The sequence below is a fragment of the Carassius carassius genome, chromosome 9 (assembly GCF_963082965.1).
Source record: "Carassius carassius chromosome 9, fCarCar2.1, whole genome shotgun sequence".
NCBI classification, from domain to species: Eukaryota; Metazoa; Chordata; class Actinopteri; order Cypriniformes; family Cyprinidae; genus Carassius; species Carassius carassius.
The window spans coordinates 6,509,582-6,528,848 of record NC_081763.1 but is presented as its reverse complement, the minus strand read 5'-3'; the positions used below and the strand labels follow the sequence as shown (position 1 = coordinate 6,528,848).

Here is a 19,267-nt window from a genome sequence, read left to right as displayed (position 1 = left end):
CATGTTTCCAGGGTCAAGCCTGTGTTCTCTTCCCCCCTTAATCCTGCTTGCAGTCGCCCCACCCCCCCACCCCCTCGTCTTGTGGATGGATCTCCTACCTATACGGTTAAGAGATTACTCGATGAGCGGCGCCGCGGCAGGGGGTTTCAGTATCTTGTGGACTGGGAGGGGTATGGTCCAGAGGAGAGGTGTTGGGTGCCGTCCCGGGACATTCTGGACCGCTCGTTGATTGAGGACTTCCGGCGGCATCGAGGTAGGCCCCTTCCTAGAGCGCCAGGTGACGCTCCTGGGAGGGGGGGTACTGTCGGGTCTCGGGGCTAATCACCTGTCTTTTTGGTGTGGGTGTGTGTGTGTTGGGATGGTTTGACAGCTCACCGCGTCTGCCTGTTTGTGTCTTCCCCGCCTCCCTTGTTTCCCCGTTGTTAACCTTAATTGCTCGCCACCTGTTCTCTATGTCCTTCTAATTTTTTCCCCTTTATTATTCCCTGTGTTTCTCTGTCTATTGTCAGACTGTTGTTATTCATACCAATAGCTCCGATCGTCTAGCAGCTCTTTGAACTCACCTTGTCGTGTCTTGTCCTCAGGCTCCAGTGTGTTTAGTTGATTCCTCTGCCCTTGTTCTTACAAGCCTTGAGCTCCTAGTAGCTTCCAGCTGTTCATCCCTCCGGTCCGGCGGTTATACGTACTCCTGTGAAACGTGACTCATCTGCTACTCATCCTGTCACTGCGAGTGAAACGTGACTCATCTGCTACTCATCCTGTCACTGCGAGTGTAACCTGTGAACCGTGACTCTTCTCCTCAGTTTCGAATAAAGCCTTGAGTTTACCCGCATCTGAATCCAGCCTGCTTTCTCCTGACAGCTTGTGACTTGACTTGACTTGCCCAAGAAAAAAATACTTGGGACTTACTTGAGACTTGAAGGTTAAGACTTGAGACTTACTTGAGACTTGCAGATGTGTGACTTGGTCCCATCTCTGTATAATAATAATAATAATAATAATTATATCAGTATATCATTTGGACACAAATGGGGCACAGATGTCACTGTTTATCCTGAGAAACGGCAACCAAGATATGGACTCATTTCAACTAAAGAGAAACACTTTGAAAGATATACTTCAAAATAAATTGTAGATTTCCAGAGGAAAACAACGAACTGACTTCATTCCTATTACTGCTGCATAAAGAATGAGTCAGCAAAGCCTCTCTTCTCTCCCCCCTTCTGTTTTGGGCTCAGAGATGTCAACAGAAGGTCTTTCAAGTCCGTGTTACACCACAGCCTTCTTATCTTTTGTGGTTTCAGACCAAAAAGCTCCTGAAAGATACAAATTCATTTAGACCGCAAGCATTCAGAGCTTCTGAAACTAGGTCATGGTGAGGAAGTTCTTGTGTGCAAATAAAAGAGTGCTCATTTTAACATTTTGGATGAGTCATATGGGTCAGTGCCTGTCTGGCAAAGCGGCCGACGGACCCAGAAAACGAGCCTCTCATCTTTGAGTGTTTCTGCCCATGAGGCAGATGATGAACTGCTTCATCACAGTGAGAACGAGTGCACAGTATTTTCATTATGACAAATAATCGTCATTGTGATCTGCCTCTCAGTTGCATGGTTTGCTGATATGTGCAGTCCTCATGGCACTTGTTCTAGAGTTCAGGGAATTTAGAGTCCCTCCAAAGCCAGCCAAATTTTTTTGTTGAAACGTCTCTTAAAAAAAAAAATAATAATAATAATATATATTAACTCTCAGCGGGGCGGTACCCTGTCAAAAGCTTCTAATATGTGCACTTAATGTATACATATGTACTTTCACTAATATTTTTAGGGGTAAATAAGGTCCAAAGATGTACCTTAGCTTTCATACCTTACTGTCCTAGTCACAGCTTTCCCATTTTTCTGAGAGTATATTTTTGTTGTTCATATTGCTAGCAGTTCTTTGTTTGAGGAAACAACAAAACCTGACAGCAAAACCATGATAAATTCCCATTCATTTACAGTAATACATTTTTTTAACAATAACATAAAAAGGTCTGAGGTTATTTGATGATACATACTTCTCTACAGAAGTCCAAATTCATTGTGATTTTAATAGTTCTAATAATAGTTCCTTTTTCCATTTTCCAGTATAGAACAACACTTTAAGAGATGTTGTTTTACATTAGTGACAGTTTGGCAGAATTTTGCAAGTCTATTCATTGTCTCTTGTCAATAGTGTAGCGATGTATGAAGCGCAGCTCAGTCCCTTTCAAACTAAGCAGCTTTCTGTTGGTCAACACATAAATTTGCATGACTGACTTGAACCCATTGCAAATGGAAAACATAAATGGGAAAATACTTCTGAAACCAAGGCTGCTTAAAAAAACATACTGACAGACACTGCTGTTCTCTTGACCCACTGTATGAACATTGAGATTAAGTGTGCTTTTGAGCTTTTCACTGCCGTTCTACCATTGTCAACTCATCCTGGATAATAAAATGCAGATGCAAGTGGGTGACGCATCACAATGATATGTCTGGGTCAGATGAGCTATTTCAGCTGAAGAGGGTCTTTCAGCTACATCCACAGTCAGCACGGCTGATTGTAAACATAAAAGATGTGGAACAGGAATAGGATCTCATCCTGTTAACATACAAGCTTTGAAACTTCTTACATTTCGACACTTTATGCTGGAAGGAGTGCATTGTGTCTCACATCATGGTTTATTTACACCATTATGTATAAAACGTATTAAACAAAACATCACATTAAAAATACAACCTAATACTTGGGAAATGAGGCAGTCCCAGTTGGACCGACCAGAGGGCTGGGCAACATACTGAACGCTCATTATATATTCATGATGATTCTCCTGGTGAGCAAAATATTTGCATTCTCATTATCACAATGATTTCAACTGCCTTTTTTTAGCCAATATTTCCTGAAGAACGCCATTAGACTTGTTTTTCATCCTTCCTTTTTAAGTGTTAACAATGTTTTAATTCTATAAAGCCTACTATATCATTTTTTTTTTTTTTTTACAAATTTTAAATGGGTCATATGATGCTGCTAAAAAGAACATGATTTGGTGCAATGAGATGTGTTTATATGGTTTAAGGTTAAAAAAACACATTATTTTCCACTTACTGTAGATTATTTTCTCCTCTTCTGTAACCTGTTGTTTTATACAAAGCTCATCGGTCTGAAAAGCGAGGTGTGCTCTGATTGGCCAAATACCTCAAGCGTCTGATGGTAATGTGATGCCCCTTAACATATTGTGATGCCCTGTCTGACGGGAGTGACAACACATAAACATAATACTCATTTCAAACGTGATATAAACATGATTTATCATAGTCGTGTCCTCTTTTGGAAGGCCAAACAAAGTAGTTTTGCTTTCTCAACAAAACAAAATATAAAATGTGTCATCTGGAAGCTGAATAAATAAGTTTCCATTGATCTATGGAATTGATCTATCTATGTTAGGATAGGACAATATCTGGCAGAAATAATACTATTTGAAAATCTGGAATCTGAGGGTAATATCTCAAAATATTGAGAAAATCGCCTTTAAAGTTGTCAAAATAAACTGCATATTACTAATTATAATACATTTTTGATATATCAACAGTAGGAAATGTACAAAATATCTTCGTTGTGTTGTTATAGGAGAGATAGGGCCAAAGGAAGGGGAGGGCGTTTTAATTTATATTAGGGGTATTTATATTAACACTTTAAGGGCCCTATTTTAACTATCTAAATGCAAAGTGTAAAGCGCACAGCGCAGGTGCACTCAGGGCGTGTCCAAATCCACTTTTGCTATTTTAACGACGGAAAAACGGTTGGCATATGATATTGATAGGTCCCTAAATGTTTAGAACTTGATCTGAAAGTGAACCTGGAATGCTTGGGATTGAATGTAATTCTTTCTTCAAATATGAAATTTAATATAGTTGTGCTTTATAATCCTCCATGTCATGATGTCAATTTCTACAATGAACTGAAGAATCTTCTTTTTCTTGTTGAACTGTTGTGAATGTATGACGTTTGGGGACTTTAACATAAACTGGATGGTTAAAAGTAGTAAATCAAAATTAAAATCAATTATGGAGAAATGTAAATTCAAACAGCTGATTGATAGATCCACTAGAATAACTAGAAAGAGTGAAACTCTTATATATCTATTTTTACTAACAGGAAGAAAGAGTAACAAAAACATATAATCTCATTACTGGCCTTTCAGATCATAACATGACACTGATTGTAAGAAAGTTAACTAAAAAACGTCTACTTCACCATAATAAAATAGACAATTCAATTTTAACAACAGGCATTCCAAAGTCAAAAATAGCCAGCTTTAAACATGATTTGAAGGAAGTTAAATGGGAAGAGCCAAGGTAATTAAAGAATCGGACTTAAACCAGAGTGCAAGCAATTTTGCCTCTAATTTAAGTGAATTTATAAGTTAACATTCAAAAACCTGGAAAAGTAGGCCTAAGAAATTTTCTATTCCATGGTTTAACATCCTTCAGACCATTAAAAAGCAAAATCTTGCTCTTAAAAGCTCCTTAATAACAAAAACTAATACTGAACACCAAATTAGTATCAGAGCTGCGAAAGGCTAAGACTAATTATTTTTCCTAATTACTTGACGAGGCCAATGGCAGCAGTTCTAAATTGTGGCAACATATAAATAGATTAACCATTTCAAGTAGACAAAAACATTTAAAAATAAACTGTCTTAAAGTTTGTAATAATCTGATTCATATGAGGCAATTGCAAATGTTTTTAATAGTTTTTTCATCTGTACAGGAATTAGCAAGTAATTTTAAATATACTGAGTCATCTCCTGAAGAGTTTTACAATGCTCATACAGGATCCTTTTAATATTAAAGAGGTATCTCGTGATAAAGTAAAAAATGGTGATCACAAACATGAGTAACTCCAAGTCTAAGGACATTTATAACTTCCATGCTGCATTTTTAAAGAGATATGAAAGGTCTCTGTTGGAGCCAATTTCTTATTTAGTCAATTTGTCGATACAAACAAAATTTTTCCGAAAACAGCAATAATTACGCCGGTCTATAAAACTGGAGATAAGGATATAGCAAGTAACTGTAGGCCTATTCCTATCCTTCCTGTAGTCTCAAAAGTTCTGAAGAAGATTGTTGCCGAGCAATTAATGGAACATTTAGAGTCTAACCAGTTGCTTTATCAACAGCAATTTGGATTTAGAGACAAATATTCCACTGAAGCTGCTAACTGCTATTTGAAAACATAAAAGCCTCATTGGATAAAAGGGAATGTTGTTGGCGCAGTGTTCTTGGCCCTAAAAAGGCCTTTGTTAATCACAGAAATGTAATAAAATAATTCAATCAATTCAGTGGTTTAGGTCTTATTTGGGTGGAAGACAGCAGTGTGTCAGGGTCAATGGGGTTAAGTCACCTCTGCAGACAAACAACACAGGAGTACTGCAAGGTTCTGTACTTGGCCCTCTTTTGTTTACAATGTACATTAATGACTTACCAAATTGCTGTCCAGGTGTCTGCTGCCAGATGTATGCTGATGACACTGTCATCCATGTGTCCACTACAACAGTTTTCTCATTTAACTCTTAATGCTGAAAAAACAGTTTGCATCCCATTTTAGGTATTTTTGGTTTTATTGCTACAAATATACAGCACCTGTGCAACTCATGGCTGGTTTTGTGGTCCAGGGTCACATTTGTTTAATGACATAGGAATTACAATGTGAAGGTGGTTTATGAGCACACTTCCTGTGTCCCCATAATTCAAATGGCTTAAAAACATAATAAATGCAGAATGTTTTGTGTGAGAGGTAGGTTTAGAGGGATTCCGCTTTTATCGTAAAGAAAGCATTACACCTAAGGAGAGTCCCCGTAAATCACATATATCAACGTGTGTGTGCACACGCACACCCCTCCATGCACCACATGAGCTCACTGTGCCATATTATCTTTCCCCATGTCTCTTCCATGCTCATCTAATGAGTAAATTACTGTTCACATCAAAAATGTGAGAGGAGAAAGACATGTTCACATTTAGCCGAGTAACCCTCTCATTATTCACAACTGAACCTCTGAGAGTCATATCTATTCCAACACATTTGAATTATGGATCTAAAATCCAGAAAGCATTTACATTTTTTATTTTAAATACCTCATTAAAATGCAAATGATGTGCAAGCATACCCATTTCATATGCAAGATCACTTAATTTTGTGCATTACACATACGCTTCTTGAACAGAAAATGAAACAGGTATGAGAGGAAACTCAAAAAGGGCTTAAATAAATAATAATTGTCATATGAATAAATATACTGGTTGAGACAAAATTATCTTATGCAATGCAGAAAATGTGCCTTGCCACTGAGATGTTCAGAATTGTTCAATTATTAAACCATATTTTATCACTATATGATGACAGATAGATTTTAAAGGACTCATAAAGAATATTTTTATATTAGAAAAACAGTGTTTCAATGATCAGACCATCCTTTGCATTCACAAGATTGCCTTCTGCCTGAAGGATACACTCTAGTGCATCAAAATAATGTAACTTGACAGCCAGTATGTGAAGAATAACACCCATGATGCCTTAAAATCCAGCTGGATTGTGTTGGAACAGTGCTATGGTGTGCATTATAGATACACATGCTGACTGATGCTGTTTATATAATATTAGAAAAATAAGATTAACTACTTCTGGACTAGTCATGCAAGAACTTTACAGTGTGCATGCAAATATAAAAAAACTGGCAAAATGCGAAATCCAAGCTCTTTGCATATTAAACTCACAAATCTTATTCCAAAACACCCGATAACTTAAGTATTCACGGCACAAAACACATTTGACAACTCTCCTCGACATCAACTCTCCTTCAACAGCAAGAGCTTGTATCTCATCTGCATAGCGTCTTGTGATTGGCAGCAGGAGATGCTGCTGCGAGCTGATTGGCTGAGCTCTGGAGAGGGCATGGAATCCCTGCTATTGAGAAAGGCCATAAATAGGGCACGAGAACACACAAAACACAGATGGAGCTGCAACAGCTTACAGTTTGACATTTCACACGCCCTGGGAAGGCTACAATCAAAAGATCCAGAAGTCTGAGGTCTTCACAGGAAGCTGCAGGCAAATCCAGACTATAAGGCTTAGATACAGTAGAGAGAGCTTGGCTTTGGGATTGGGAAGGATGTCTCTGGAAGTGAAGGAAAAGACAGAAGTGCGCTTGGTGTTCATGGGAGCCGCTGGCGTGGGAAAAACAGCTCTGATTAAACGCTTCTTGCAAGACAGCTTTGATCCCAAACATCGACGCACGGTGGAGGAGCTCCACTTCAAGGAGTATGAGGTGGCTGGAGTCAAAGTGACCATTAACATCATGGACACGAGCGGCAGCTACTCCTTCCCAGCCATGCGGAAGCTCTCCATCCAGAATGGAGATGCATTCGCCCTGGTCTACTCCGTGGACGACCCCGAATCGCTAGAAGCTGTCAAGAGACTGCGTGAGGAAATCCTGGAGGTCAAGGAGGACAAGCTCACACCCATTGTGGTGGTGGGCAACAAAAAAGACAGACAGCTGGAACGGAGGGTGTCAGCGGATGATGTGCTGGTGAAGGTGGAGCTGGACTGGAACAGCTGTTTCCTGGAGGCCTCGGCTAAAGAAGACGAAAACGTGATGGAGGTGTTCAAGGAGCTGCTCCAGCAAGCAAACCTCCCCAGCAGCCTCAGCCCAGCTTTGCGCCGTCGCAGAGAAACCTTTCCCATGGACATCAGTCTACGGCCGCCCATGAACAAGACCAACAGCTGTTCTGTCTCCTAAAGTTGGCAAGAAAAAGATTATTGAGAACAGAAAGGGTTAAAGAAAAGCAATGATGTGGAAGGCTCTTTGATGGCATGCAAAGATGCTTTTATTACATAGGGAAACATCCTATAATCCTGCTCAAAAATCAGCATCCTCCACGGTGATGAAGGGAAAGGGACAATGATCAAAAGTCAATGAACTGTTGCATCTGTGCAAAGAATCTCTTGAATGTTTTGACAGTGGTTTTGAGTTTAGTTGAGTGATGTGTAAAGAGCTTCTGCAATATTCAATTATGTTCATGTCAAAATGTTTTGACTTTTATGACATTGCAATATTGTAATGCTGTAGCTTTAAGGTTTTTTTTTTAACTCTACTTTAAAATTTGACTGTATTACATTCATTGTTTTACAAGTTATTGCACCAAGTATTAAAGTCACTGTGTCCATTTTTCAAGATGTTTGGCACTGTGCACATGCACTTTTACTGTATGGAAAACTCATAAGATGCATTTTAATTGTATTGTATTTTGTAACTTGTAAAGGAAAATGTATGTATGTATATATTTTTGTGTATGTATATATATATATATATATATATATATATATATATATATATATATATATATATATATATATATATATATTCCACTCTCCATTCATCTCAGAAAAAAAGGTACACAAGCTGTCACTGGGGGGGTACCGCTTCAAAAGGTAAAAAATATGTACCATCTAGTTACTTAAATGTACACTTTAGGTACAGATGTGTGACTTTAAAGGAAGATTGCGTAGGTTCTGAAATTTCTAACCGTTACTGACACCAGTGGCCGTTAGAGGAACTGCAGCCAGTCTCATGCTCGTTTTCAGTGCGCACGCTCTTTTTTTTTTAACTTACGTGGGGTGTCCGTGGGTGTCTGAATTGTGCTGGAGGCTGGTCGCTTCTTTCCATCCGCAGTCCATTTGAAAACACTATTGCCGCTGCTTACTATAATGGCTGGCGTGCCGTGCGGTTGTAAGCCCAAGTAGACGAGAACGCGCATGACGTCACATTTTGTGAATTTTCGCGCCAATTCGGCCCGACTCCTCCACACACAATTGAGCCTCCAGGCTGATAGCGGCAACCGTGGTGGACAGTCGAGGTGTAATTCTTTTTTTTACATCATGGTTGGCTCATACATACATGTACAAATGAAAACTCTATCTTAAAGATTTTTTTTAAGTAAAAACCTTTAAATGCACTTATGGTATATGCACCTTTTATGGGTAAATAAGGTAGAAATGTATAACTTCTGAAAGTAAGCTAATCTATTTAATAAGAATGTTTAAATGTTATAAAATATATATATATATATATATATATATAATTTTTTTTTTTTTGCAAAGGCATTCATATATTAAATATTAACTTTATATACCAATTTCCAAGTACTTAAATAGATTTTTTTTTTGTTGGATATGTTCTGAGATCATGAGAAATAAAACCAGTCCAGTGACCTCAAATTGTCTCCAGATCTCATTTAATTATGAAATTTTATCAGTCCTAAAATCCAGAGAGCAATCAAAAACCAAGTGGCTCCCACAGCTCAAATTCCATGTCAGCAAGGATGCATTGAGAAACCTACAGGAATTGTCAAATATTGCCGTCTTGTGGTGCATCGACTGACTTAAACTTTCTCACCTCACTTCACATGCTGTGTGTGTGATCTGCAGTGAATACAGCGAACAAATAAAGCAACGGGGAAATGTGTTGTGTGTAACAAAGGCTCATTGTTCCTTATAGACACAACAGGAAGTCAACTAGTTCCTAAAACACAGTTAATGACCTACTGGATGACAATGTAGGGCCCATTTTATGCGTGTTGCATCTGCAGCACATAACGCTTGTGCTGCATTAGAGCATTGCAGCTCTGTTGGTTTAGTTTTTCAGACTCAATACTGCCTGAGAGAAAAGCTGTTCTTATGTCTGGCTGTTCTGGTTACTCAGTGTTTTACATCGCCAACCAGAGGGCAAAGGTTAAAAGAGAAAGAGGGCTGGATGTGTGGGCTCTAAAGTGATTTCTCAGCCCCTTTTCTCACTCTGGAGGTGTAAAGGTCTTAGAGTTTGGGCAGGGATGCACTCATTACCCTCTCAACGGTCCTGACTATTTGTCTCCTGATGTCTGATTTGGTGGCTGAACCAAACCAGAGAGTTGTAGTTGAACACAGGAGAGACTCAATGACGGCCGAGCAGAACTGTGTGAGCAGCTCCTGTGGCAGGCTGAACTTCCTCAGCTGGTGTAGGAATGTAGTTCATTCAGCATTACATCACTTGCTCACGAATGGATCCTCTGCAGTGAATGGGTGCCGTCAGAATGAGAGTCCAAACAGCATAGAGAAACATCTAATAATCCACAGAACTCCAAAGATGCATGGTCATAATAAAAAATTCAATCAAGACTTTTTTTTTTTCCACCTGACCATTGTCAAAAATACCATAAATCCATAAGATTGCTTTCCTCAGTGAAAAGGTTGCCTTGTCTGAATCAGGAGAGAAATATACACAGATCCAGCACTGTTTATAGGCAGAAAGAGTCCAGAATAGTTCTAAACAAATTTTTTGATGTTTTGACAAAATGGATTTTGATTTGAGAGAGAACAAGGGATGGACTTTTTAACAGGCAGAAGTTTTTTTATGTATCATATTATTCTTAGGAGTGATGGTTTAAATGTTGTTAAAATGTCTTTGTTTCTTACAAACACATAGCTCTCTTCTTTAAAATGCTATAATTGATGGACTGGAGTCATGTGGATTATTATGATGTTTTTTGGACTCTCATTCTGACGGCACCCATTCACTGCAGAGGATCTACTGGTGAGGAAGTGATGTAATGCTACATTTCTCCACATCCACTCCAGTGAAGAAACAAACTCATCGACATCATTGATTGAAATGTCCAGCTTTCTAACCTTAAACTTGCTTTCACTTTCTACACTTCCTGTATACTTTAAGATTCAAGATTTAAGATTTTTATTCGTCACATACAAAATTATATATAGCATACATAACAGTGAGGTCCGCTCCATGTGCAGTGCAATTATTAAAGAAAACAACACAGATGAAAATATACATAAATATAGCTATGTAAGAATGAAATAAAAGTAAACAATAAAAATATAAGAATAAAATATAAAAAAGATGTTTATTGTAGAATTAAATATAGAACGCAAAATAATGTGCATGAACGTAAACTGTAGTCTTAAATATTAAGATGTACAGGGATGTACAATGTGCATATATGCATTTTACTGTGGTCTTAAATATAAAGATACACAGGAATGTACAAGAAGCAAATGTGCAAACATGGTGACACTGTCAGTGTGTCTATGTGAGGTAGTGAATAAAGTGAAAAAGATAAAGTGAACATTAAGTGGAGGCATGAGGATGTTAAGGGGCTGGTTAAGAGTTTAGGAGCCTGATGGCCTGGGGGAAGAAACTCCTCGTGAGTCTCTCGGTTTTTGCCATCAGGCAACGGTAGCGCTTACCAGATGGCAGCAAAGTGAAAATATGGTTACTAGGGTGGATGGAGTCCTTGATGATTTTAGTAGCTCTACTTATGCAGCGTTTGAGGTAGATGTCCTGTAGAGAAGGGGAGAGCAGACCCTGAGATGCGCTCAGCTAAGCGCACAACTCTCTGCAGTGCTTTGCAGTCATGACTGGAGTCAATACACTTTCTATAGCCCCAGAATAGAAAGTTTTCAGGATTGCTGGTGAGACCCTGAATTTCCTCAGCTGTCGCAGATGGTACAGTCTTTGCCTGGCTTTATTAACCTGTGTTTGAATGTGAGTAGTCCAAGTCAGGTCCTCGGAGATGTTTACACCAAGGTACTTGGCTCACCCTCTCCACAGGGGTCCCACTGATCATAAGAGGAGTATAGGGCTGCTGCTGTTTCTTCATGAAGTCCACAATCAGCTCTTTAGTTTTGCTCACATTCAGAAAGAGACAGTTGTCCTGGCACCATGATGTTAATTTCTCTATCTCATCCAAGTATGCGGTCTCATTATTGTTGTGAATGAGGCCCAGAACCACAGTATCATCAGCAAATTTGATAATAGATGTGGAGCTGTGCGAAGCCACGCTAAATAGACACGTTAAATAGTTTTCCTGTGTCTCAGTGGTAGAGCATTGCATTAGCAGCGCAAGGTTGTGGGTTCGATTCCCAGGGAACACATGTTAGATTCAAAAACTGTTAGCCTGAATGCACTGTAAGTCGCTTGGGATAAATGTTTGCTAAATGCATAAACACTTTAATTCATAGTTTTCACGTGACGTCACACTCTTTCATCAGGAACGCCCACATGGAGGGCAAAACAAGGCTTTCCTCCACTGACCGCCAGTTATTTTTGTGAGGTTTGCATTATGGTGGTAAGGCAGTGATATATTAATGCCATAATCAGTATTCACCTTACTGATGATGCATACTTTGTACAGGCAAACAGATGAACTCAGAATATAAATGCAATGCACAAAGATAATGTTAAATATTTTCCCATAGCAAACGGTTAAAAAGAACCGTTAGATGAAAACACAACCATTTAGCGCATTGTGTTCCGATTCCACTTGCCTATAGTATGCAGCATTAAAAAGGCGTGTACTGAATTTGATGATCTTATTTTTCAAAGGCACTTAAAATGTTTTCACTTTAAACATTTTAGAATGTACAGCTGTTTCTAGTTAAAATATTGCGGCGGGTGTTTATATGTATTGCAAACGGCCAAAACTTGCATTCTGTTCACATATCTTTGTTTTATACTTTTCAGAGATGATCTAAATATTTGTGGATTGAAGACAAATGGACAATTGACAGGCGTGTGCACGGTTATATTGATGTTTTTAGTCATCATGGCTCTTTTCAACATGAATTATGCCTTTGGATTGCCTTGAAACAATACATTGTGCCAAACATCTCTTTTTGCGCTGCACAGATGAAAGTCAGTCATGCAGGTTTGGAACAACTTTTCTAAGTAATGAAGTTTCACAAAATGTCTATGCACTAAAATACAGTTAGCCATTTATACACACAAACTGTGAGTATTTCCTCTTTCATATGAACAGTAGAGACAAGGTGTATTGTTTCCTGAGGCCAAAAGTGGGAAGTGACCTCTAAATGCTGCTTGTCTAGTTCCTCTTTGAGTCTGGTTTAAACACACAGCTGTCTGTTCATCAGTCCTGACTTACAGCCGTCCTCACACAGATAAGTGCTGCTCTCTCAACACTGTTTCCCAGATAACAGAGGTTTAGTCCTGCTGCAGCTGGACAACAGAGGTATGGCTTTTTATGTTTGCATATTTGTACAACTTTGTTCTTTTGAGATGTAAAGATCCTTGACAAAGGTATATACAGGGTTCCCACACCTTGATTAACTTCAAATTCAACGACCTTTCAAGGACTGTCCAGGTCCAATACCCTCAAATTCAAGGACTTGATGTGGGGACACATTTCAAGTGAGAGTGAGGTTATGATAAATATGGTCACTAACATCATGGAAATATACAACACAAAGTACCTCATGCACGAAAAACTTAACGTCACGCATAACTAGTGTAAATCAAGCACGCAGTCTATGCATAGGCCATAAATTGTTGGCAAAATAACACATTAACGGACCATAGGGAATATGGATTTTTTTGCACAAAATAAATTCAAGGACCTGCATCAATGTGTTTATTTTCAAAAACTTTCCAGGGACTTTAAAACTAGTTTTCGTGGGAACCTTGTATATATGTGATTGTCAATAAAAGGTCGATGGCTTTAGTTCTGTAATGATCTCGGTGTTAAATATCACAAAACCGGTTTAAAATGTTCAACTCTTTTGTTTGGGTCCCTTGACTTGGTCTAAGCTCCTCAGTGTCATGTGAATAAACCTGAGGAGTTTAGAGCAAGTAAAGGGTCTTTTACGAACTCATCCTCTAATACTGAAGACCACAGATGACATCACATCCTGACATGGAGATTCTCAGACAGCACCTGATCGCTCGAGTACTGTATATTACATGCATTTTTGGTTTCAGTTCAATAAAGACACACTTGAGCAGCATGAAGCAAATCACTTGTGTTTATTTACAAAAATAAGATCGCAAAGCAACAACAGATTCAATACACTGTAGCAAAAACGTATGTTCTCCATAAGGTTGGACCATATTTGCGCTAATGCAAAATATAGCTAGAACAGCTCTGAATAAGGTTGCTATAGCAACCAGACTCGCTCTCACAGAGTGAGGCACTGGGAAACGGATAGTTGATGCACAACTGAGGAACACAGAGAAGTGGAAAACATTGTTAAAAGAAAGAAGTGTAGCTATGCTTCAAACGAACACTGACCAACAGCTCGAAACTCATGCATTGTGGTTATCAGCTTACCATTCGGTTTTACAATCCCGTCCCAATCTCCGCTGAGGTTTCATCAGGAAGCAAAAACGAAATAGTTTTACCTGATCGGGTGGATGTCACTGCTACAAGTGATCACAGTATACTGCATTTACATATGCTAATATGTCTGCAGTATATAACTGGCCTACTATTGCTAACATGGTTCATTTAAGATCAAACCCAAATGCAATGCAGATCTTACAGTTAGCACACAAATGTAATCGACTGAAACTGAGGAACATGCCATTTTTGCTGGCTTAGTTTTGGTATGTAGGAGTACAGATGCGTTTTATGAGAAGTATGCACAGTACTTGGTTCAATTAGAGCTCATTTGTTTGTCGTTTGGAGTAAACATGTATTACACAAATCGACCAAATAAAACCATTTAGAAACCAGCATTTTCTGTAACATACTATATTTTGATTCCTTAATGTGCACCGTAGATTTTAAGTGTTTAAGGAATAGTTCACGCAAAAATCAATATTTACTGTATTCACACTCCAATCCTGTATGACTCTGACTCTCACATGGAACAACAGAAATATTCAGAAGAATACGCTGGACACTCTTATAATATTAGCAAAAATGGACGGTTTGTCTTTTGTGTTGCACAATATGAAAAAGACTTCAAAATGAAAGGGATGGTTCATCCAAAAATGAAGCAACTATGGCACAATTAAACCAAAATGAATCAGAAATACTGGTAAGCAGTAAAATCATCAGTTTTCTAACAGTAAAGCAGATGTGTAACACTTTACAATATGATTCCAGATGTTAACACTAGTTAACATCAACTAACAAATAAGAATACTTCTAATTCATCACTTCAAGTTCAATATTTACTAATATTAAAATCTGTAACAAATTAACAGCTCATTGCTAGTTAATATAAGTTGATTAATTAATCTTATTGTAAAGTTTTACCATTAGATCTAAAACTGTTGATTCTACTGCAGAGTATCACTTAAAGTAAAGTAAAAAAAAACAAAAAGAAAAACATTGTTTACATTGGATTATCATTTCATATCCATGTTCATATCTGCACACTGGCGACTGCTTGAATTTAAAGGTTTAAGTATGTCTTCATTTATTTTATATCACCTGGCAATGGAAGTTTATTTCAATTGAATTTCAATTTTGATGAATAAAAGGGTTTTCTTTGAGAAATGAAGGGGATTGAAGTGTTGGGAATGGGGAACTGCATTGGCCTTACTCCCCCTTAACTCTACACCTCACCTCTGTCTCTAATGTAAATGTGCTTGTTGGCTAGTCGTCTACTGTGATATTGCGGAACAGGTAGGCCATGGACTCCCCATTGTGAATGCGTCGGATAGCCTCGGCCAGGATCATACTGACATCCACTGTCTTGATCTTAGGACACTGGAGCTTTTGCACCTCATGAGGGACAGTGTTGGTCACCACAACCTGAAAGACCATAAAGATATCCCAAACATTTGGTCATCATTTTATACACATTTGAGTGTATCAATATTTGAGTCACAGTAAATCTGGGATTGTCATACTTCAAATGTGAATAGAATCACTTAGTGTTAAAGTGCAACAATTAGCTGAAAGACTCACTTCGTCTATGGCGGACTCCTCGATGAGGCGCGGGGCGTCTGCAGACAAGAGGCCGTGGGTGGCCATGACGTAGATCTTATAAGCTCCTCTCTCTTTCAGAATCTCAGCTGTTGCCACAAAGTCCTCCACATCATCAATGATATCATCCTACAGGACGAACACAACATGCATTGTTTGTCCAGTCAATCAAAAATGATTGTCACACTGAGAACTAGAATAATTTCTTACGACAATGATGGCGATGCGGCCTCCAACATCTCCGACAACAGTGATGGGTGGTTTCTCCTTGGCCATCATTACTACAAAGACAAATATCAGTTAGTTTGTCACATCTTTTCATGAAACAGTTTTCAGACCAAGAGCCCAATCAATCACATGTCATCATCAAAGTAGATTGGGTAAGATGGGTTCAAGTTTAAGCGGTGGCCTAGAAGTTTAGGAAATGGCTCAACCAACCCATTTACTCAAATGGTAAAACTAGAATTTAAAGAGTCTAGCATGGACTCCAATACACATTTTGTAGCACAAGCCTGTTGGAGAATGCTTCCCATTTTACCCCAACTACAATTCAATCCAAACTGGAATGAAAAACTCATGCCATGCAGAAATCAAAATGATCAGTTCTTGGTCCCCAATATACCCAATCATAGAAGCGAACATCTAGAGGTTTACACTAGAGTCAGTGCAGGAAACTACACATCAATCTGTCCTCGAGTCAGCATGACAGACTCCAAGACATTGCTGTAATTTAGGAGTGGTCAAGAAGGGCTAAAGTCATTCATCCAGAGGAAAGACACAGGAACAAGCCAATACATACACTCCAATCCAGGTAACCATGAGAGAGAAAGACTGGTGGGTCGATTTATGAATAGAGGGGGGTTAGAGGAGTTATGCATGCCTTCAACACATGCCTTTCAGCAAGAGCACGACCCACAGCGCTGTTCCATATTTATACCTTCATTTTAACAGGCTAATGAGGATTATAGACACCTCCCTAATTATAATTTATAAGCTGCTGCTGTTCTGTAAAATTGCATCTTTGAAAGCTGCCATTCACAGAGGACGGGTTCTTGGCTTACGAGGTACAGTAGTTCGGGGGCAATGATGGACCAAATTTTTTTTCATGTCAGAAACATGCATGAGACGCTTGCAAATGTTTGTATTGTACAATATTTGCCTTCATATTCCATGCATCTTTTCTGCAAAGATATTTAACAAGTGAATTTGTTTGACATTTACACCATGTTGACTACTTCATGTGCGCTGCACTGGAAGAAGTTTCATTAAAAAGATGGGTTTTAATGCATTTTTCATAATGTTACTTGAATCATGTTGTAGCTGCATTTTTAGACTTACTAATTAAATGTATAATAATAACAAGATATCTTGAATCAGTCAAACATTCTATAGAGAGAGGGAAGAAAAGAGATTTTATATTTTGCAATATCCAGTCCTAATCTTTCTCCAGTCTAAAGTAGATTCAAATTCAGTTTTTCAAACAAATAAACTACAAATATTTCATTATATTATGATGTTTTCCTAGTGGAAGAATTATTTGGAGAGCTTATACAAAAAAAAAAAGTGAAATTGCTGTCTGCTATCTTTGCAGACATCTTGTGGTGTTATCAGCATGGTACTGATGATATAATTCTCCTGCAGTTATTAGTTACATGGCAGAGATTACCTTCATACAAAGGAGAAGTGACAAATGCAGCGACTACCAATGCAGACAGTGATCTGCTGTCTGATACGGTTGGATACTGCATTAAACAAAAGGGAAATTCTGCTTTAGCCAAAATAACCGAAGGGCCAAAATCATTGAACAAAGTGTGAAATTTTATGAACACTTTTCCGGTGACTCATTTTGACTCTTAGTGTCATTAGTCCACACAGTGTGAATAAACTACAACTAAATGTCAGCAGAGATAGTAAAGTGGCAATATTTAACATTTGTTTGCCTAAAAATATCAAGTTGCTGAGGAACTTTACTACAGGTTTCATTTAAATCTGAGAACACTAATAATAATAATAATAATATATTTATTTTGTTTAGCGCCTTTAAAAGTAGCTTTCTCAAAGCACTTTACAGACAAGCATAACAGCAAATGAATAAACACAATGTAAATACAAGAAAATAAACACATAAAATCAAGTTCATGTAAAAGCAATCCTAAAATAAAATGTTTTAAGAAGAGATTTAAAAGTCACTAATGTATTTGCTTCCCTGATGTCGGCCGGGAGAGAATTCCAGAGCTTAGGAGCATAGACAGAAAATGCTCGGTCACCCCACCTATGAAGCCGTGTCTTCGTAACAACCAAAAGACCACTCTGAGAGGAGCGCAGATTGCGATGTGGTGTGTAGGGGATAAATAAGTCAGTCAAATACTCAGGTGCCAGATTGTGCAGAGATTTATAGGCCAGCATAAGGATTTTAAAATCAATACGGTACCTAACAGGTAGCCAGTGCAGGGACTCCAAGACCGGGGTTATATGGTCCCTGGCCCTGACCCCAGATAGTACTCTAGCAGCTGAATTTTGAAGATATTGCAATTTATCCAGTGATGATTTAGATACCCTAGCTAGAAGACCGTTGCAGTAGTCAATGCGCGAAAAGACAAAAGAGTTAATCAACTTCTCAGCTACCGAAAAAGATAACATAGGACGTAGCCGGGCAATATTTCTGAGGTGATAAAATGATGTCTTAACTGTATTCTGGACAAAAGGCTCAAATGACAGTGTGGCGTCAAATATGACACCCAGATTTTTTAATTTGGACTTAAACTCCAGTGCAACGCCATCAACAGACAGAGTAGGAGACCCAACCTTTCGCAGTTGATGTGGAGATCCAAGGAGCATGACTTCTGTTTTTGAGCCGTTTAGAGACAGAAAATTATTGGACATCCAAATCTTTATCTCAGCAATACAGTTAGAAAGATGCCCAATGTTCCACTTGCTGACCCGGTCTAGTATGGATATAAATCTGTGTATCATCAGCATAAAAGTGATAGTTAAGGTTGAGAGATTGTAGTAATTGACCAAGTGGAAAGATGTACATACTAAAGAGTAGAGGACTCAAGACTGACCCTTGTGGAACACCCGTTTGAACAGAACCAACCTTGGACCTATAACCACCCATAAAAACAAATTGACTGCGGTCAGTGAAATAGGACTTGAACCAGTCAAGAACAGTCCATGACAAGCCGAATACATGTTCGAGGCGATTAAGTAGTAGGGCATGGTCAATAGTGTCGAAGGCTGAACTGAGATCCAAGAGAATGAGAATGGACGTGGAGCCGGAGGCAATTAGTAAGTCATTAGCGACTTTCACCAACGCAGTCTCAGTGCTGTGTAATTTTAGAAATCCTGATTGATGTGGCTCAAATAGTTTATTTTCAATTAAGTGTTTGTTTAATTGAGCTGCAACCACACCCTCCAAGATTTTAGACAGAAATGATAGATTTGAGATTGGGCGATAATTTGACAGA

At 38.5% G+C, this 19,267-nt stretch overlaps 2 protein-coding genes across 4 annotated transcripts in view; one reads left to right on the top strand and one right to left on the bottom strand.

Annotated features, from left to right (window-relative positions):
- Positions 1–19,267, bottom strand: part of LOC132148808 (phosphoribosyl pyrophosphate synthase-associated protein 1) — a 33,616-nt gene that overhangs the window by 2,916 nt on the left and 11,433 nt on the right. For 2 of the 3 annotated variants that reach the window (XM_059557525.1, XM_059557527.1), the window contains 3 exons: positions 16,011–16,081; positions 15,783–15,929; positions 15,264–15,626 (listed from right to left, as the gene is read on the bottom strand). In XM_059557525.1, the coding sequence (XP_059413508.1) occupies positions 15,468–15,626; positions 15,783–15,929; positions 16,011–16,081 (377 nt within the window). In that variant the 3' untranslated portion in view covers positions 15,264–15,467. Of the gene's footprint in view, positions 1–15,263; positions 15,627–15,782; positions 15,930–16,010; positions 16,082–19,267 lie in introns of those variants that run through there. The other variant, XM_059557526.1, reaches the window with a different exon arrangement.
- On the top strand, positions 7,044–8,131 carry LOC132148503 (GTP-binding protein Rhes-like). Its single transcript, XM_059557193.1, has one exon. It carries the CDS (start codon positions 7,190–7,192, stop codon positions 7,814–7,816), a length of 627 nt encoding a protein of 208 aa, XP_059413176.1. The 5' UTR covers positions 7,044–7,189; the 3' UTR covers positions 7,817–8,131.